General features: G+C 50.4%; 1 protein-coding gene across 5 annotated transcripts in view; it reads left to right on the top strand.

Annotated features, from left to right (window-relative positions):
• TSPAN15 (tetraspanin 15) overlaps positions 1-20,517 on the top strand; it is a 79,063-nt gene that overhangs the window by 25,607 nt on the left and 32,939 nt on the right. The window contains exon 1 of one of the 5 annotated variants that reach the window (XM_067710730.1): positions 3,912-4,123. The exons of 1 other annotated variant lie outside the window; for it this stretch is intronic. In XM_067710730.1, coding sequence (XP_067566831.1) covers positions 4,028-4,123 — 96 coding nt within the window. In that variant the 5' untranslated portion in view covers positions 3,912-4,027. Of the gene's footprint in view, positions 1-3,911; positions 4,124-19,070; positions 19,093-20,517 lie in introns of those variants that run through there. 3 more of the 5 variants (XM_067710735.1, XM_067710731.1, XM_067710733.1) reach the window with 3 other exon arrangements.

The raw sequence follows: 20,517 nt of genomic DNA, 5'->3' as shown, positions 1-20,517 counted from the left end.
CCTGAAATTACCCTTTTCATGTAGTAGTTGTCATGTGTGTTGCATGTCCCCGCCCCCCCCGCCCCCCCCCCCCATTCCCATGCCCCAGTAGAAGGGAATAGAAGCTCTTGTCTATCTTGTTTACAGCTGTATCCCCAGAGCCTGGGGCAGGGCCTGAGTCATAGTAGAAGCTCAGTGTACATTTGCTGACTGATTTGTCTGTGAGGACTATAGCTAAGATTGTTAGAACTAGGTAGAAGAAAAACAGTCCAGCCTCATGGTTTCACAGATGGGGAAGCAGAGGCAGGGGTGCAAACTTATGAGAGCCAAGTTGATTGTGTACAATCCGTAGGTTTCATTTTCATAAGCAGTAGTAGCCGCTAAAGGTGAAGGTTAGTTATTTCCTCCTACAATCTCCCTGCCAGGATTATCATGACAATAGATCTCAGAACAAATTCTGCTACCCATACAAATCTGTATACAACAAGCATTTACTAGCAGGAAGCCACAAAACCGGTTCATACAGTCTGTTCTGTAAAGTCAGTGAAGGCTCAGCCCTCTGTCCTTCTAGGTGCTCTGTCACCTTGCATGAAGGGTCCACTCAAGAAAGATACAACGTTCTAGACGCAGGATTCAGCTAGACAGATGGTCACATCAGGCAACCAGAATCCCTCAGGATTTGGGATGCCTCAAGGATTTAGCCCAGTGCATCATCCTTAAGTGAGATTTTTTTTTTTTTACTCTGAAGAAGGAGTGGATGGTGCCCCTCATCATTTTAGCCAATCTACGTATCTCGAATGCTACAGGCACACCTTGTTTTATTGCACTTCGCTTTATTGTGCTTTGAAGATACTGCGTTGTTTTACAAATTGGTTTGTGGGAGCCCTGTGTCAAGTCCAACAGCATTTGCTCATTTCATGTCTCTGTGTCACATTTTGGTAATTCTTGCAATATTTCAAATTTTTTCATTATTATATTTGTTATGGTGATCAGTGACCTTCAATGTTACTATTGCAGAAAGATTATGACTCGATGAAGGCTCAGATGATGATTAGCATTTTTTAGCAATGAAGTATTTTTATTTATTTTGTATTTTTTAAAAGTTTATATTTTTATTTTTTAAAAGTTTACTTATTCTTGGCTGTGTTGGGTCTTCGTTGCTGGGTCTTCTAGTTGTGGCGAGCGGGGGCCATTCTTCGTGGCGGTGCGCGGGCTTTTCATTGTGGTGGCTTCTCTTGTAGTGTAGTACAGGCTCTAGGCGCTTGGGCTTCAGTAGTTGCAGCACGCGGGCTCAGTAGTTGTGGCTTGTGGGCTTAGTTGCTCCATGGCATGTGGGATCTTCCTGGACCAGGGACTGAACCCATGTCCTCTGCATTGGCAGGCAGATTCTTAACCACTGCGCCACCAGGAAGTCCAGCAGTGGACTGTTTTTAAATTAGGCATATATATTGCTTTTTTAGACATAATGCTATTGCACACTTAGTAGACAGTGGTATAGTATAAATGTATCTTTTATATGCACTGGGTAACAAAAATACCTGTCGCTCACTTTATTGCGATATTGGCTTTATTGTAGTGGTCTGGAACCCAGCCTACGATATCTCCAAGGTATGCCGGCAGTAATTTCACCAAAAGATAGCTTATTTCTAATACCTGTTGTGCTAATTAATAAGCCATGAATTTCACTGATACATTCATTATGGCGCTCTCTATGCTAATCATTATTGAGAGAGGGAGAGCTGCAGGGCTGTGCTGAGCTGATTGGGTGTGATTGTGTACATCTCAGACATGGCGGAAGTATTTACACTATGGAAAGTGGCAACAGGGTCTCCCTGCCCACCCCACCAACCAGAGAGCCAGTTATTAAACATTGACCAGCGCACCACTGGATAGCTTAGAGCCTTCTGGACTGTGGCCTTTCTGATAAATTCTGGCCAACCACCTCACCCTCATGACTACCTCTAGACTTGGTGATAGTCATAGCTGCACTTCAGAAATTACCTGGCACCTTTACAACAATATTGATTCCCAGGCCCCGGTCGGTGGAGATTCTGACTTAACTGGACTGGGGTGGGGCTTGGATATCAGGATACATTTGAAGATCACCACGTGGTTCGAAGCTGCAGCCAGGGTCACACTCCCACCTCTGTGTCATACTATTTATGCCACATATTCTAACAAAGTTAATGGCAAAGCCAGGCTTGGCACCAGGCCTGCTGACCCCCAGCCCAGAGGTCCTGGCAAAAGGAGAGAAAAATTGAAAATAGGTCATTACTTCTGAGATTTCAGTATTTGCAGATGTGTCTGAGGAGCAGCCCATAGTGCTTGGGGTCAGGTTGGGGGTGGGAGGAACAACGAAGTTGCCCAGGAGCCCGGGAAAGGCTGTGCTAGCCCCAAAGAGCTCCAGGCTCCCTCTGCGGGGGTGTCTCAGCCTCATCCCTCAGGGCGTCATCGTTTAGGGGCTCAGGGAGAGCTGAGAGGGACCACTCAGATGTGTGTGTGTCACTAGGGAAGATTTGAAAGAGGAGAGCGTGCAGCTAGCTAGAGAGGTCAGGACTAAGGCGGGGGCAACTGAAAGAAAACCGGAGTGGGGAAGGAGGCTAGGAGGCGAACCCCCAGGGAGAGGGAGACAGACAACCCCTCCTGGGGATGGAGATGAGCACCTCCATGAGTGGGTGTAAGCCTGGCTCTGTGGGGCTGGTGAGGGAAGGTAGTCCTGCAAAGAGGGGTAAAGATTTAATTTCTTCCTCCTTAAAGGACAGAGAGGATGACTTCTAACCTTGGGGTAGGATGCCTTCTTAGCCCCTGGTTATTCATTTGAAGGTGACCCTCAGCAGTTCCTGGTTCCAAGTCTCCACCCAACCTTGCAAGGCTCGCTTGCTTCCTAGTACCAGGAAACTGGCTTCCTTTTAACTCCCTGGGCAGGGCATTGCCTCCCTCCCCACCCCCACCTTACTTTCTTCTTTCTATGGCAGAGCCCTGAGGGCTGGGACAGCCTGGTCTCTGTTTCTCTCTGGGAGGCTTGGGAGTCTAGGGCAGGGGACTGGGACAAGTGTGCCATTCCTGCAGTCACCACCAGGGACCCCACCTAGCGCTGCCGTGAGCTCACAACCTCTGGGCCACACATTTAATTCCTGAATGGCACAAACACTGATTGCCGGCCTGCCAAGTCCCAGGCTGAGCTAGGCCTGCAGGGAAAGGAAATAGCAGTGAGTCAAGCAGGGGCCGTGGGAGACAGACTCACAGACAGGAAGACAGATTCTGACCCCGGGCAGGGGAAAGGCTGGGTGCGAAGAAGCTGGGTCAGAGCTGGGCTGAGTGTGTGCAAGGGAGGGGGCTCCTGAGTTGGGGTGAGGGGGTGAGGGCTTCTCAGAGGAGGAGGCCACTGGGGCAGGGTTGGGATCTCACCTGGCCGCAGAGAAGGGGAATCTCAGAGACCTGGGGAAAAGCCTCCAAACTGTTACAAGAGGAAACTGCGGGCCTCTGCTCCACGAGGGCCCCTACCCGCACCCTCGTCTGCAGCACCTTCCTAGATGCGGCTCTCCCACCCCCCTTAGGCTGAGGAACTCCACTTCCTTATTCCATTCATGCCTTGCACACTCATTTGCACACTTTAACACCTTAGCCATAAATTCCTGCTCTTTTCCCATAGTCTTCTCTCTTGACAACAGTGGAAAGCGAGCATTTCTGTGTACCCCGAATGAAGCACTCTAGCTGTCTCCCTAGCGCCCCTCTGCACACACTCTCCCACGGCCCCCAAAGTGCCTGAGCATAGGCGCTTCCACAGCTGCACGCGACCTCTTTCGCAAAACCCTCGCCCCTGCCCCTCCCTCGGCCTCCTCTGGGTCCAGGCCGCTGCCCCGCCCCAGGCCCGCCCCCTCCCAGAGCGCCCATTGGCCCTGGGGCTGGGTGGGCCCGGGCCGGGGCTGTGATTGCGGCTCGCCGGTGTCAGTCCCCGAGTGAGCGCCGGTGGCGGGGCGGGGAGCCGGGCAGGCAGCCTCAGGTGGGGCTGCTGGCAGCGAGGGACCCAGACCGGGAGCCCCCCAGGATGCCCCGCGGAGACTCGGAGCAGGTGCGCTACTGCGCGCGCCTCTCCTATCTCTGGCTCAAGTTCTCGCTCGTCATCTACTCCACGGTGTTCTGGGTGAGTGACCCCAGTCGGGCCCCGGCATGGGAGGGGGAGTCGGCACTCCCTTGTTCACCCACACGCTGAGCCGGCGGTGGGGGTGGGCTGGGTCCAGGCTTGTCTGCTCCAGGGAGGGGCAGAAGCGCACTCCTGGATTCTCGTCCCACTCTCCTTGTGAACTAGGAAATTATGGTTGCTCCAGCTCCACCTGAGTTTCAGCCGCTCGGTGCGGAGCCTTAGAGCTTGGTGGCAACGTCTCAGACGAAGGAGCTCCCACGAAGGAGCTCCGCCTGGCTCACCTGTGTGCACCTGACCAGCAGTTTGGTTCTGCGAGTCCGCTGCGCTTCCGCTGGTGCCGTAGGCTGTGGTTACCACGTTTGGCCGCGCTCACCCCACCTGCCGGGTATTACTGAGTTCGTCTCTCTATCCGTCTGCGGAGAAGTGGTAGGGCTTTGTTGTCCGGAGTCGGGAGACCTGAACTCCTTATGCTGTCCCCACTATTTACTTGCCGATGCCCCTGAGCAAGATGCTTTTCCAGGTGCCTTGATTTCCTCTTTGGTGAAAGGAGGATTCCACCAGACGTGTGGTCTCCGACTGCTCCCAGGTGCTCAGTAACTTAAAAAAGCCCCTGCACTTAACCTTCTCTCTCTCTTGTTGGGGGCAGGGTGGTAGTGGCTGGACATGAACCAGCCTTCGAATCCTGCCACTACGTCTTTCCAGCGGCGTGATCTCGGGGAAGTTACTTCAACTCTCTAGGCCATAGTTTCCCGGTCTGCAAATGGAGACAGTAATTATACTCAACTTTCAGAATGGTTGTGGAGATTAAATGAAACAGGTCAAGTACATTGCTTAGCACAGGGACCAGTGAAGAGCTTAAGAGGTGTCAGCCATTATTATTATGGGCAAGGGAGCTGGGCCCTCCTGGTAAACTGCCCCAATAGACAGCATTTCTTTATGGAGATTTCAGACTAGGCTGGGCCCCCTTGTAGAAATGAGGACCTCTTTCTACAGGCCAGTGCCAGCCCTGCCACTCTAGAATAGCCCCCTACCCCCAGTATGCCACAGGGCAGACTTGCCCAGGTACCTGACACCTCTCCCCACAGGGCAGACTTGCCCAGGTACCTGACACCCCTCCCCACAGGGTAGACTTGCCCAGGTACCTGACACTCCTCTGCCTCAAAACACATGCACACTCCTGGTCTTCTCCTCAGCCCTCATTGGGTCTGTTCTGCTGGCAGGAACTGTTAGATCTGCCATCAAGCCTGGCTTTCCTTGTGACCCCTCTGTGTATGTGACCTTACCTGGTAGTCAAGATCCAGATTCTAGTCTTGTTCTGTTTTGAATCACTGGGAGAGCTTAGGCAAGTCATTTCCATGTTTGGGGCCTCAGAGCTGTTAATTGACTTGCCCAGCTCCCAGTCCAATTCTCTGACTCTATGTAATGTGGAAGAGAGAAGAGCAGTATGTGTGGGGGCCGGAGGATGGAGCACAGACCCATTGATGGAGGCTTCAGGGAGGCAGAAGGTTTTATGTGGAACTGGATGGGGGTGATTTGAGCTGTCATTCAGTGGTTCTTAAAGTTGCATCAGAATCAACTACAGAATTTTAAAAACACTACAGTTACCTGGGCCCTGGCCTGTGTATTTATTTGAACTTATTTAAGCTCCCCAGGTAATTCTACTGTGTGGTCAGGGTTAAAAACGGCTGAGTTAGATGGTCTCGTAGGCCCTTTGATTCTGATTCTGGGTTTTTCTTGCCTTCTCCTTGTTCGTCTGGCCTCAGAAGCTCATTCTCTGTAGGTCAGAGTTTAAAGAAAGGCTGAGGTTGATGGGTGGGGAGGTGAGAAAATAGGGGAAGACCAGGAGTCAGAAGGTGGGGATTACTGTTTTGGCTTCACCCCTTCTCTTGATATATAATCACTGACCAGTCTCTTAACCTCTTCGTGCCTCCATTTTTCCATCTGTAAAATGGATAACTGATACCCTGCCCCACACTTCATTGGATTGTTTTTGGGGTTAGTGATGTGGGGAAACAGTGATATGTGGGGAAACCAAGGACTATAAAAAAGAAAGTTGCACAGTTAAAACGGAACTGGAATTTTCAAGGCCTGTCCTGTCACTGTCCCCTGCAGCCCTGAGAAAAGAGCACTCTGTGACCTTTGCTTTGTCCCTCTTGGAGCAGGGTGGGACTCAGAACTCAGAATCTTTCCTTTCCAGCCACCTGAGATTGCCTTACCAAATCGTTAACTTCCCATCCCTGCAGGTATTTGTGCTTAAAAGTCTCCCTAGGCATGCCAAGAGCTCAGCCACCTGCCAGGGCAACTCCAGGTGCCAGAATTTGACTGCAGGGTGGAGGCCCAGTTTAAGTAATTTGTCCTAGACTGGGTTTGCTGTTAATTGGAAGCCATTACAGGAGAGCCTATCGTCTCCGTCCCTTGGGAGGAGGAGTAGGGCCAAGGGTTACTTGCTTTATAAGCCCAAAGTGCCAACACTTTCATCTCAGTATTTAAGGAGCCATAAGTTTTACCATAGCCATGCACCTTCTATAGGGCTTTTTGCTTTAAAACTTACTATCAAATAGGAAATGCAAGGAGACTGTACAACATTTAAAAGTATAGAAGAATCGTCATCAGTGATAAGCCTTCCTCCTATCCCTCTCTCCTGGCCTGCCCTGTCCAGAGGAGGCCTCTGTTATGAGTTTCTTATGATTCTTTTCTGAGATGCAATCCTAGGCACAGGATGTCCTAGGCACAAACATGTGCATATGTTACATATTCCTTTTTGTTCCCCCTGCATAAAGTAGCACACTACACAGCTCTGCCCTTACCTTTTCACTTAAATTTAAATCTGTGTGAAATTTGGAGCTTTGCTAGGGGCTGCCTCCTTCTGTTTGATGGCTGCATAGAATTCACTGTAGGCTAGGCCAAAATATACTTAATCAGTCTCCAGCTGGGGAACTCAGGTTGTTTCCAATCTTTCCTTACTGCAGACAGTGCCGCAGTGAGCGTCTTCGAACGTGTCATTTTGCACATATGTGTGTATGTCTTCAGGGTAATTTCTAAAAGTGGAATTGCTGGGTTAAAGGGTATATGAATATATAATATACATACAAGAATACACTCATAATAAGTGTGTACAACTTGATTAATTTTTACAAAGTGAACACCACTGTATACTCAGCCCCCAGGTCAACCAGCAGAATGGACAGAAGAAGCCAGCAACTCCCATTGTGTCCACTGCCAGTCGCTACCCCTTCTCGCCAGTAGTAATCACTATTGGGATGTCTAATAGCACAGAACAGCTTCACCTGTTTTTGTATGTGCATTAAAAATTTTGATAGATGTTGTTCAAATAGCCATACGTAGAGGCTGTAACTATTATAATATTGTTTACATGTAATATTATATTACTTTAAGCTGATTCACTTTTTAAACTTAAGTTTATTTTTAAAAGGAGGCTTTATATCACCACTGCCATTGGGGAACCAATATTCCTTATCAAAAATAGCAGGTAGAAATGCAGATCAAAACTACAATGAGGTATCACCTAACACCAGTCAGAATGGCCATCATCAAAAAATCTACAAACAGGGACTTCCCTGGTGGCACAGTGGTTAAGAATCCGCCTGCTAATTTAGGGGACACAGGTTCGAGCCCTGGTCCGGGAAGATCCCACATGCTGTGGAGCGAGTAAGCCTGTGCACCACAATTACTGAGCCTGTGCTCTAGAGCCCGCGAGCCACAACTCCTGAGCCCACGCGTCGCAACTACCGAAGCCCGCGCGCCTAGAGCCCATGCTCCGCAACAAGAGAAGCCACCGCAGTGAGAACCCTGGGCACCGCAACAAAGAGTAGCCCCTGCTCGCCACAACTAGAGAAAGCCTGCGTGAAGTAATGAAGACCCAACACAGGCATAAATAAATAAATAAACAAACAAACTTAAAAACAAATCTATAAACAATAAATGCTGGAGAGGGTATGGAGAAAAGGGAACCCTCCTGCACTGTTGGTGGGAATGTAGACTGATACAGCCACTATGGAGAACAGTATGGAGGTTCCTTAAAAAACTGAAACTAGAACTACCATATGACCCAGCAATCCCACTACTGGACATATACCCTGAGAAAACCATAATTCAGAAAGAGTCATGTACCACAATGTTCATTGCAGCACTATTTACAATAGCCAGGACATGGAAGCAACCTAAATGTCCACCTACAGATGAATGGATAAAGAAGATGTGGCACATATATACAATGGAATATTACTCAGCCATAAAAAGAAACGAAAGTGAGTTATTTGTAGTGAGGTGGATGGACCTAGAGTCTGTCATACAGAGTGAAGTAAGTCAGAAAGAGAAAAACAAATACCATATGCTAACACATATATATGGAATCTAAAAAAAAAAGAAAAATTGTTATGACGAACCTAGGGGCAGGACAGGAATAAAGATGCAGACGTAGAGAATGGACTTGAGGACACGGGGAGGTGGAAGGTTAAGCTGGGACGAAGTGAGAGAGTGGCATGGACATATATACACTGCCAAATATAAAATAGATAGCTAGTGGGAAACAGCCACATAGCACAGGGAGATCAGCTCGGTGCTTTGTGACCACCTAGAGGGGTGGGATAGGGAGGGTGGGAGGGAGACGCAAGAGGGAGGAGATATGAGGATATATATATACATATAGCTGATTCACTTTGTTATATAGCAGAAACTAACAAAACTTTGTAAAGCAGTTATACTCCAATAAAGATGTTAAAAAATATAGTAGGTAAATATGACAGTAAATATAGTGCAGGGAAGATAAAACAAGTTATTTAATCCTAGCTAGATACTGTGGGTGCTGTAGGCTGCAAACCTGAGGCTTGCCCTGGTTGTTCAAAAGCAGTTTGGCAAGTGTTTGAGAGGCGTAAAGACAAACTGACACCGAAGCTGAGATTTGCTCCTTGATGAGATTGGAAAGATCAGAAGGAAAATGAACAATGAAAACTTCTCAGTCTATGAGTCAATATGAACATGACCTTGAACCCCTTACAGTGACCTCTTGTCCCACACTTGGGGGCCCTCTCATTTTTAGAGGGTGACCTTGGGGCTCAGAGGGGGTGTGTCTCAAGGTCACTGAGCAGAGCTGGCACTAGCCCCCACGTCTCCTCATTCCCAGTTCAGTGAGAAAGGAGCTTACCCAGAGGCTCTTGGAGGCTCCTCTTCCCACCACATGGGTGAATCACTCTGACACATGTGCCCTTAGCCCACTGGGGACACATCTCTAATTATAGCACCAACCACAGGGTATCCTAGAGATCCGTTTACATGACTGTTTTTCCTCACTGGACTGTGGGCTCCTGGAGGTCAGGGGTGTAGCTCATTCGTATCCTCTTCCAAATGCTGGTCTTGGAGCCGGGCACACAGTAGGTCCTCAGGGAAAGCTTGTTGCATTGGGGCAGTTGAGTCCCAACCTGCATCTTGGAAGCAAGGATTGGAGATATGGGTACCTGGATCAGAGGCTGAACTGGGTGTATAGCCAGCAGTGGTCAGGTTTGCTGACGCCTTGAATTTGCAAAGTGGGCTTTACTGGTCGTGGACACACTGGCTCTCTGGCAAGCACCTGTTGTCTTGACAATGAGGTAGGGTGAAAACCCAACTGAAAAGTTGGGTAATGGTGTCAGGGCTGAGGGGTGTTGATGATTGAGAAGGAAGTGGGTGTGGATAGGTGATGAAGGTTATAAATGCCAGAGGCAATATTAACTCTTCTTGCCCTCTCCAAGGATGGGCCCCGTTATCATAGTTTGATCTGTGATGCTTTATTTTTCCCTAAAGTTTAATGATGAAGAGCGTGGACTCTGTACCAAGCTATCTGGGTTCAAATCCCAACTCTGACACTTATAGGTTGAGTGACATAGGCACTAACTTCCATCTGCCTCAGTTGTCTTATCTGTAAAGTGGGTGACACCAGAACCTACCTGAGAGTTGCTGAGACCATTAAATGGATTAATTATAAGAAGAGCTTAGAGCAATGCCTAGCACATGGTAAACACTACACCAGCTACTTAAGGATTAGCCGTTCTTTCCCAACCTTCCTCTCTATTCTTCTTGGTACTCACTGAGAATTAGAAGGGCCCTAGTGTGACCTTTTTGTTTTACTGAGGAGAAAACTGAGGCCTGGAGAGAGGAAGCAAGTATCTGAGACCCCACAGCAAGTTAGTGACAGACCCAGACCAGGACCCGGTTGCCTGACTTCACTTTCTTCATGGGGTCACTGTGACCTTTACCAGCCATTGTACCCCCAGCCCCTACCCCGTGGTAGTCCCTCCACATGTCAGGGCTCAAGGTGTAGGTGGAAGACAGCATTTCTGGAAGGAGCCAAGTACCTGGCCTCTCACTTAAGCACAGAAGGAATTTCCTTTTTTTTTTTTGTCTGCATTGGGTCTTCGGTGCTGTGCGCGGGCTTTCTTTAGTTGTGGCGAGCAGAGGCTACTCTTCGTTGCGGTGCGCGGGCTTCTCATTGCGGTGGCTTCTCTTGTTGCGGAGCATGGGCTCTAGGTGCGCGGGCTTCAGTAGTAGCAGCACGTGGGCTCAGTAGTTGCGGCGCGCGGGCTCTAGGGTGCATGGGCTTCAGTAGTTGGGGCTTGCAGGCTCCAGAGCACAGGCTCAGTAGTTGTGGCACACGGGCTTAGTTGCTCCGTGGCATGTGGGATCTTCCTGGACCAGTGATCGGACCTTTGTCCCCTGCATTGGCAGGCGGATTCTTAACCACTACGCCACCAGGGAAGTCCATAGCAGGAATTTCTAAGTTTTGAAAAGAGCTTTGTTTGTGTGAAAATAATATGTGCACATAGTTTAAAAAGAATTCCAAGCAATTCAGGTAGGTACACAGATGAAAATAAAAGTCACCTTCGATTCTACCACTGAGCGAGAACTCATTGTTGGGGTTACTGCCCATTTGGACATGTCCTTGTACATATATGTACATATTTAACTTTTTTTTATTGTGTTTGATTGATCGGGCAGGTCTATTTCCCTCTTGTTCTAGGCAAGCATTTCAAAGAGAAAATAGTGAAACTCAAGTAGAAAGTGAGGCAGCCTTCATACTGGAGAAGCGGTTACCATGCCTCATGGGCTGTCAGAGATGACCTGGCGCTGGGCTCAGGCCTCAGGCCCAGAGAGGTCCTCCCTTCCCCCAGCTTGGCCATGGGACCTTTAAAATCCAGAGAATCAGGAAGACAGTCCCGGAAGGGATTTGGAGAACCTTCTAATGAACTCATTTTCCATATGAGCAAGTAAGGCCCCGAGAAAGTTTCTTTGTGCTTAGTCGAGGCTTCTGTGCATGAACCTGCCCCCTCCTGTAAGAGAGGGGTTGCTTTAAGTTGTAGGAGTGGGTTGGGACCTCGCTACCTTTGGTTGTTCGTTCCTGAGCAGGAGTAACTACCTGCCCTTCTCCTTTCCCCTGCCCGGTGCCTCCTCTCTCTCCGTGAGTCACAATGCCAACCTGGGGTGGGGCTTAGAGTCAACCAGATTAGGGACTGATAATGCAATTTCCATACCAGTTGGCTGCATATACAGGGGAATGATGTCTTCTGGGTAAGCCCGGACACAGGAGATTGAGAAGATAAACCTTTCCCAGAGAGCACCTCTGGATGTGAGTGGGCTGGAATCGACATCTTCTGGAAGGCAGGAGATTCCAGTCTTGATCTGCCATTCCCTCCAGGGTGGGGACCGTTTGCTTATTCAGTCAACAAAATAGTTATTTAATGCCTACTGTGTATACCAGGCATTGTGGTAGTTACCAGGAAACAACTATGAATGAGACAGGTTAGTCAGACAAACCAGTAAATAAACATAGCTGTGATAGGTGCTAAGGAGGAAATTAGGGAGGAAGTGGGAAGAGATGGGAGTTCCTACTTTAAATGGGGTGGTCAAAGAAGGCCTTTATGAGGAGGTCAAAGTCTGAGAAGGACCCAGCCACAAAAAAGGCCTGTAGAGAGCATCTCAGACGGAGGGAGCAGTAAGTGCACAGGCCCGAGGTAGGCAAGTATGGCTGCAGCAGATGAGGAAGCCTAAGGGCCAAATTGTGGGTGGAGAGACTCTGGTCATATGAGGAGTCTGGGGTCTAAGTGGCCCAGAGGGGAGGTTTAATTGTCAGGACCTGATGGCAGTGCCATTTGGAGACATGGATCAAGTGCTGGTTCTGCTGTGACGCTGGGTGAAGGACCAACTCTCTGATTCTCCTGGACGCTTCATCTGCGGATACCCTGGAGGGCTGTGGGGAGGACCCTGCAAGATGAGAGATGTGGAAGCACCCAGCACACTATAGGCCCGGTGTCCCTGGGGGGGGATGGAGACTTATCTGGGGAGCCTTCCAGAGCTCAGGGGGAGCTGAGACGTAAGATGTGATGAGAAGTTCTGGAATTCGTCTTATCAGAGGAAGCTGCTTTCTGCTGGGGATTCTCTGCCTGCTTAGAGCAGATGGCAGTGGCCTTGCCCTTGGGCGGAGAAGTCTGCCCCCTTGGGAGCACATTCAGCCTCTTCTGGGGCCTGAGTTCTTCCCACCCTTTCGTTCCTAGGCTTTAGTGGTGTACCAGCAGAGGCTGTGTGCCACATGATGGGCACGTGGGTCTAGGGAGGCCAAACTAGAAGTATCCTCAATGATACTGAGAGCACCTGGAGAAGGAGGGGTGGGGGATCCCAGGGGCAGGGTCTGCCCTTGCCAGGGAATGTCACACAGGTGTACTGTTCAGCTCCAGGCTGGGCCTTCCCACCTGGGCCTGTGGGAGGGGAGACAGAGAAGACTAGGAGGTCAGCCCACGGGGGAGCTGGAAGGTGAAATCAGGCGGCAGCAGCCAGTTGGAGGCAGCGTGTGGTTTCCTGCGGGGCTGCCTGGCCGTGACTGCAGAGGAGCCCTGGGGAGGACTTCCAGGAGGTGGCAGCCGGGCTTGAAGGGCATGGATGCCAGGCTGAGAGGAGTGGAGATGAGCTTTGGGAGAGGAGGGGGGGTCACTGCAGAATGGGATATTTGTTGGGCCTGGATGTTGAGGTCAGAAACGCCCTTTTTTTTTTTTTTTTTTTTTTGTGATACACGGGCCTCTCACTGTTGTGGCCTCTCCCGTTGCGGAGCACAGGCTCCAGACACACAGGCTCAGCGGCCATGGCTCACGGGCGCAGCCGCTCTGCAGCATGTGGGATCTTCCTGGACCGGGGCACGAACCCGTGTACCCTGCATCGGCAGGTGGACTCCCAACCACTGTGCCACCAGGGAAGCCCCCAGAAACGCCCTTTGAGGGGACCAGTCCTGGAGGCGCAGCTCTACCACGCAGCAAGTTAGGAGAACGAGCACTTCTTGGTTGATGGGTGAGGAGCAGGTCTGATTGGCTACATGACAAGTCACGGACAACTCTCTGTGCCTCAGTTTCCCTGTCTGTGGAAATGGGGTAACCGTTGTACCTCACAGGGGGCCAGGCTTGGATGGGGCGATGCCTCCAGGGCTCTTAACCGGGCGTCTTGTGCGGTAAGCATCAGCGCGGATGCCGGGAGAAGCATCGCTGGACGTGAGCCCGGTGGCAGCTCGCTGTGTGTTGGTGAGAAGGGCTGGAGGGCGGGAGGAGCCTCCGCTTTGCGCTTGCATCACCATACATCGCTTCACTTCTCTGGGTCCTCAGAACAACCCTGTGAGCTGGGCACTTTCCCCTTTCACAGCTGCGGAGACTGAGGCCTAGAGAGGGGGACGTGACTGGCACAACCCACCATTTGCATCCATCCCTGAGACCGGAGCTGTTTCACTGTGAAAGTGGTGCTTGTTGTGTTTTGTTTAATTCTTTCCAGAGTAGACTTTCTCACCAGTGGAGGCGTTTGCATCTTGGCCTGCAGGGAAGTAAATATTTGCCCAGAGGGTAGAAGGAAAACAGCCTTGGCCTGGTCATTCTCAGAGCCCTCCCCCTTCCTGCTGGAGAGCCCCTCCCAGGATGCAGTGTGTGGCCTTGGACAAGTCACAAGGCTCCTTGTGCTGTTTCCCGTCCCTACCAGAGGACGGGCTGTGCTGGGTGCAGTGTGGGGGGCCGCAGAGGTGCTTGGGGTCAGGCGGTCAGCTCCCGTGCACCCTCTGTGGGCTGGGCACTGGGCCCAGAGATGGGTGCAGCCCCCAGCCCGCCCCGTCACAGATCGAGGCCAAGTCGCCCGGCTGGAGTGGAGTGGGGTGCTGGCTTCCGAGGCTGGCACCGAATTCGGAGACTGGGTCACTTCCTGAGGTCAAAAGACAGGACCTTCTGGGCCTTGGGCCTCTGAGGCGTCCCATCTTGAGGATTTCACAAGGGCATGTGTCCAAGCCCCATCTTCAGAGCTGACTGCATGGGTCTAGGGTGGGGCCCAGGCACCTATAAGTTTTAAACTTCCCCGGGTGACTCTAACGTGCAGCTGGAGTAGAAACTGCAGCTCATGGTGGTGTCTGTGAGGGAATTCTGATGGGAGTGGCCCGGTTTCCAAGCTGACTTTCTCTCTACCTGAATCCTGACTGCCCTGCTGAACCTTTTCCCAACCTCGCTGCCGATCTGGACAGTGTCCGTGGGCTGGGAAGTCACTGTGCACATTTGAGAGAGGCTCACCGTGAGGGAGCCGTCCTGGAAGGGGAGGGTGCGCTAGCCAGGGGTGGAGGAGCGGGGGTGTTGGGTGGGGTATTGACAGGGCTAGTCTAGGCTGACGGAGATGTGTGGAGACCACCAGCCTGGGGATGGGGGTGACCGTGCGGGAGGCTGGGCTTCTTCCGGGGACCCAGATGTATCCGGGTTGGGGGGTGTCCATGGTTCTAGAATTTTGTTTTCCTTTTGGTTATCTTTATAGCATCCTTTAATCTGCTCTAAAGGCAACACGTCTCTGTAGTTAACTTTGTAACTTAAAGAAGTTTCTATAGAACCAGACTTGAGTTTCTTGAGTCAGGGATTCACACACTTAGGGGGTGAGCTGTGATAATTCCACCCCCCCACCCCCGAAATTATGTCTCCAGTTTGAGAACTGCTGATGTGTAGGCATCATGTTGGAAAGCTGGTTGTGATCTATTGAGTGTCAGCGACCTGCAGTTCTGACTCTGTAGGGGAGGTACAGCAGGTGGTGGGGAAGCAGAGTTCCAGGTAGGTGTGATGAACTTGCGTGGGGTCACAGTGATGAGCTAGTGGCCAGTTCGTGGAAGGATAGGGACTTGACTTCTGACTCTGACCAGTGAGCTCTGTAGTGGGTTGGATGGTGCCCCCCCACCCCACAAAAAGATGTGTTCATGTCCCAGAACCTGTGAATGTGGCCTTATTTGGAAAAAGCATCTTTGCAGATATAATTACGTTCAGAATCTTGAGATGAAATCATCCTGGATCGCCTGAGCTGCCTTAAATTGAATGACAAGTATTCTTGTAAGAGAAAGGCAGAGGGAGCTTTGAGACAGAAGAGAAGACACAAACACACCTAGGGGAGAGCCGTGTGAATGCAAAGGCAGACGAACCAAGGAATGCCTGGAGCCACCAGAAGCTGGACGAGGCGAGGAGCCTCTGGAAGAAGCATGGCCCAGCGGCACCTCGATTTCAGACTTCCGGCCTCCAGAATTTTGAGAGAATACGTTTATGTTTTAAGCCGTTTGTGGTCATTTGTTGCAGCAACCCAGAAAACCAATGCAAGCCCTTTCCGCTTCACCAGGTTGCCTCGCTAGGGAGGGGTCCAATTGAGCAGGTCCCTGAATATCCCTTTCCTTTCTGCGGGTGCTGAAGACAGAGGACGAGGGGTGGGGATGGGGAGAGGAGCCGGGCTGGCAGAGGGTAAGGCCCATAGTCCCACCCCTGCTGGTGGCCCCGCCCCTCCTGCAGCCCCACCCCAAGCGGCCTGCCCCACACAGGCCCCGCCCCTTCCCAGCAACTGTCTGCCCACACAGCTCAAAGGCTGTGCTCTACAACTGGTTTCTGCAAGGAAAGCCTGATAGTAAGAGGTTAAAGCATGAGAAGGGAATATAAGTTAGCTCTCAGGAAGCACCTCCTGATTCTGAAAAGAGTTAAATTGAAACCGCTTTCCAAGTGGGGCTGTAAAATATCTGTGATTCCCTTACAACCTCTCTGAACAGGCGTATCACCCATCACTTGGGGCAGTTAGTTGGGTGGGGTTCTAGTTGGGCGAACTTCAAAGGGCAGTGGAGGGCATCTGGTGTAGCAATGCCTTCCTCTCAGAGGGGAGGAAACTGAGACCAGGCCACACGGCAAGTGCCTCTGGTTCTAATACCGCCATCGTTCAGAGGGGACAGTGGACACTGCTCAGTGATTTCACCCCAGTGGCATGCTCTCCAGCTGGGATTATTGGTGTCCCTACTGTAAACGGGCCTGCTGCTGCACCTGGGGACAGAGGCCTGATGTGGGACTTATCACAGACTGGTCTTCTCTGCAGAGCCAGAAAGAACTCAGGCAGCGGGAACGCTTGTGCGTGCCACCGGGGAGCACTGTTTGCCTGGCCCTGTGCTGGGTTGGTGGGGACAGATGAGCCAGCCCCGTCCCTTGAGAAGCCGGCACTCACTGAGTCCTAGCAGGGTGCTCAGGACAGCTGCAGATGTTCTGTGATTGGAGTGGGGTGGGCTAGCGGCTCCCAGGAGGCTCCGGTGGGTGGGGAGGCTTAGTCAGCAGTGGAGACTTGGGCTCTGGGCTCCCCACAGGGGTGGCAGCAGCCACTTGACTCTTTCCATCTTCAAGGGGGCGTGGACTCAGGATCAGAGCAGAAAGAAGGCGAGGACAGGAATTGTTCAGAGACCCGCAGTTCTGAGACAGGAGCGGCCCTGTTTGTTTGTGTCTTGGTTCTCCACTGCAGTCTCCTCTGGTGCTCACCTCACTTAGAATTAAACGTTCCCCTTTACAGTGAGAAAATCTCCCCTGGCTGCCCTCTGTCTAGCCTGGTTGTGCCTTCTGCTTCCTCCTCTTTTGTCTTTTTAATTTTTTTCTTTCAGTTTTATTGAGATATAATGGACATACAGCACTGTATACGCTTAAGGTGTACAGCATAGTGATTTGACTTACATCATGAAATGATTATCACAAGTTTAGTGAACATCCATCATCTCATACAGATATAACATTAAAGAAGTAGAAAATAAAAAGTTTTCTTTGTCATGAGAGCTCTTAGGATTTACTCTCTTAAGAACTCTCAGGGACTTCCCTGGTGGTGCAGTGGTTGAGACTCTGCACTCCCAATGCAGGGGGCTCGCGTTTGATCCCCAGTTGGGGAACTAGATCCCATGTGCATGCTGCAACTAAGAGTTCGCATGCCACAACTAAGGAGCCCTTGAACCACAACTAAGGAGCCAGCGAGCCACAACTAAGCAGCCCTCGAGCCACAACTAAGGAGCCCGGCTGCTGCAACTAAGACCTGATGCAACCAAAAATATAAATAAATATTTTAAAAAAGAACTTTCATATGTAACATACAGCAGTGTTAATTATATTTATCATATAGTACATTACATCTCTAACATTAATTTACCTTATAACTGGACTCTTTGTCTTTTTAAAGCTAACAATTAATGAGCCCTTCCTGTGTGCTGGACTGAGTTGTCTCCTAGACATTCTCTCCTTAATCCTCCAGCAACCCTCAGAGGCAGTTTTAGGGTTATTGCCCCATTCTACACTGAGGTAAAGAGAGGCTCAGAGAGGTTAGGGAACTTGCAAATAAATGCAAAGCCTTATCCCCTCTCTTCTGGCAGACTTCTCGATGCCTTCCTATTCCAGGTGTTTGTCCTTAAGAGAAGGACGCTTTTAAGGGAGGTGGGCTGTTTGGGGATGGGTTGTTTGTTCATTGGTTCGGTCCTTTAGTCACTCATCTAACATTTCCCAGGCATCCGGGGGCCCTCTGGTTCTCCCTGAGGTGCTGCTAGAGGAGCAGGGGCCCTGGAGTGGGGACCAGCTTCCTGGGGCCAGGGCCCCAGGGAGGTGGGTTGACTGTCAGACTCTGTGGGAAGGACGGGAGCAGACCTGAAGTGGCACAAGGCACCTGGGCCAGGTCCCCAGCGGGCTCTCTGAAGCTGCAGGAAGTCAGAAATGGAGCCTCTATCACCGTCCTTCAGAAGCAGGTTTTTTGTTTTTCTTTTATGAGAGGATATGCCAGGGCGTGAGAACATTTTTTTCCCGATGAGGGAGGGCAGCTTGCAGTGGAGAGAGCACTGGACTGTGTGACCTTATGGGAGTGACTGCCTCTCTCTGGGCCTCAGATTCCCATCTGCAAAATAAGGGGGTGGGGCCAGAACAGCATCCATCTCCTTAGTCCTGGTGGGTCCACAAGACGATTTTAGGTGGTTCCTGGGGGAACATTTTAAAATGTAATACGTGTGCATTAGGTGTAATGTGTATTAAAGAAAATAACTAATACCTCAGATCTATGATTTCATAGATGTTGATTAGGTTAGGCCAAGACCATATTTATTTTAGTAAGAAAAGTCAGTCAATTTAAAGAAAAATAGTGGCACCTCCTGGTCAGGTGTAGGCACTTAACAGTCTTTGCTGGCTTTTAAAGAAAGAATGGGGATTCTCATTATGTGTTACAGCACCTTACAGTTTACAAAGGAGTTTCCCCATCTCCCCAGGTCCTTTGAGTGACCATTAGGCAGGTGTTGTCATTCCCGTTTAACAGCAGAGGCAGCCGACCCTCAGAGAGGGAAGTGATCTGTCCAAGGTCACACAGCTCCCAAGTGCAGAGGGCCTCAGCTGGCACATGCTCTTTGCCAGTCCCACCAGCCCAGCCTCAGGGAGCGCTGGGTCACTCGGCCTTACCTCCTCCCACAGCTGGCACCGGCTGTCATCATATTGTTGCTTTGTCGTACGCATCTTCTCTTGTCCTGATTTCCTTAAAGCAGAGAAGGATGGGATTGAAGGTGACGAGTGACCCTCTGTGTCCCTTCCTGCAGGCCTCTAACCTATGCACAAGGAGGAACGTGTCCTACAGGCCCCCTGGGGTGCTGTTTTCTAGTGAGCTCGCTGGATGGATAATAGGTAGGTTCCCGTCACAGCTGATCTTTAGCCCCAGTTGGCAGTTAGCGAAACATCTGGTGAGGGCATTAATTCCAGGCCAGAGGAGGCTGCCTGCCCTGAGCCTCTGGTGAGCAAGCCCCTGGCTGTGGCCACTGAGACTTCCCAGGCCAAAGGGAGACTCAGACTGTGAACAGATCTCCTCTTAGAAGACATGGAACTTGGATCTTGCTTGCTGCTTCAACGTTTTTATTGTTAAAAAATAAAACATAAAACATAAAAGAGGTTAAAGAATGATTCAGTGAACACCCATATGCCCACTAACCAGAATCAGTAATGTTGACATTTGGCCGTGTCAGAGGAAGTTGCAGACATCATGACAATTCACCCCAACTATCCTCAGATGCATCTCCTTAAACAAAATTGTCCTTGGATACAACCACAGCACCACTATATACCAAGTCCATGTTAAAACTTCTCCAGTTATCCTTAAGATAGTTCTCATAGTGCATTAAAAAAAAAAGAATCAGGATGCAGAATTACAGTTCATGCATTATAGCGGATCTCATTTTGACAGAAAAGGTCCCAGTGCCTCTGAAACATGAGGGGTGACCTCTGAGGCCTTGAATGTTATAGGTTCTGGAGTCTCAGGGAAGACAGTCATGTGTCACTTGCCTGCATTTGTCTGATCCACCAAGACCTACTGGGGTCTTGCCCTCTCGTTGCTTAGGAAAATTCAGAAAGCATTCAGCTTGCTGGGCCTGGATATCCATGTGGAGCTGCTGGCCCACCCTGCATGAGCCCTCTTCCCATTGGAAGGAGAACTGCTGAGTGGCCGGAAGCCAGACCCAGGACTCCCTGAGTGCCCACTGTCAGTCACCAACGGCATGTGCTGGGCCCTGTGCTAGGCACTGTGGGGAGATGCTCTAAAGAGCTTCGAGACCCGGGGCCCACTGCCCACGGTCTGCCTGGGGACACCCAGCACGCCCTGGTGTTATCTGTTCAGAGACGCTCTGTTTGCAGACAACCAGCTTGTCTGGGATGTGTGGGGCGGAGCCTCTGTTCCTTGGGGAAGGGGAGGCGGGAGAGGCCCTTCTTTCACGGGACAGGGAGCGCTAAATAAGTAGTGCCTAATCAAGCTGTGATGGGGAAATGAACTTAAAAAAAATTTTTTAAACCCACAGAAAAGTTGAAAGAAGAGTTCAATAAATACAACACTTTTTTTTTTTTTTTGTAGCCATTGTGACCTCACCCTTACGTACCCCAGCATCCAGCTTTCCGAAAAGGGGGTTCTCCCACACGCTGCCATTGTCCATCTGAAAACAAATCACCATTAAATAGAACATCATCTGTGCTGTCCATTTCCAGATTTCACCAGTTGTTTCCCACATGTCCTTTGTAGTGGACATTTTATCCAATCAAGGTCCACCCATTGTTTTCACTGTGACA

This window comes from Pseudorca crassidens, chromosome 16 (assembly GCF_039906515.1).
Source record: "Pseudorca crassidens isolate mPseCra1 chromosome 16, mPseCra1.hap1, whole genome shotgun sequence".
NCBI lineage: Eukaryota > Metazoa > Chordata > Mammalia > Artiodactyla > Delphinidae > Pseudorca > Pseudorca crassidens.
Note: the sequence above shows the minus strand (reverse complement) of the source record. Positions and strands in the feature narration are given on the sequence as shown.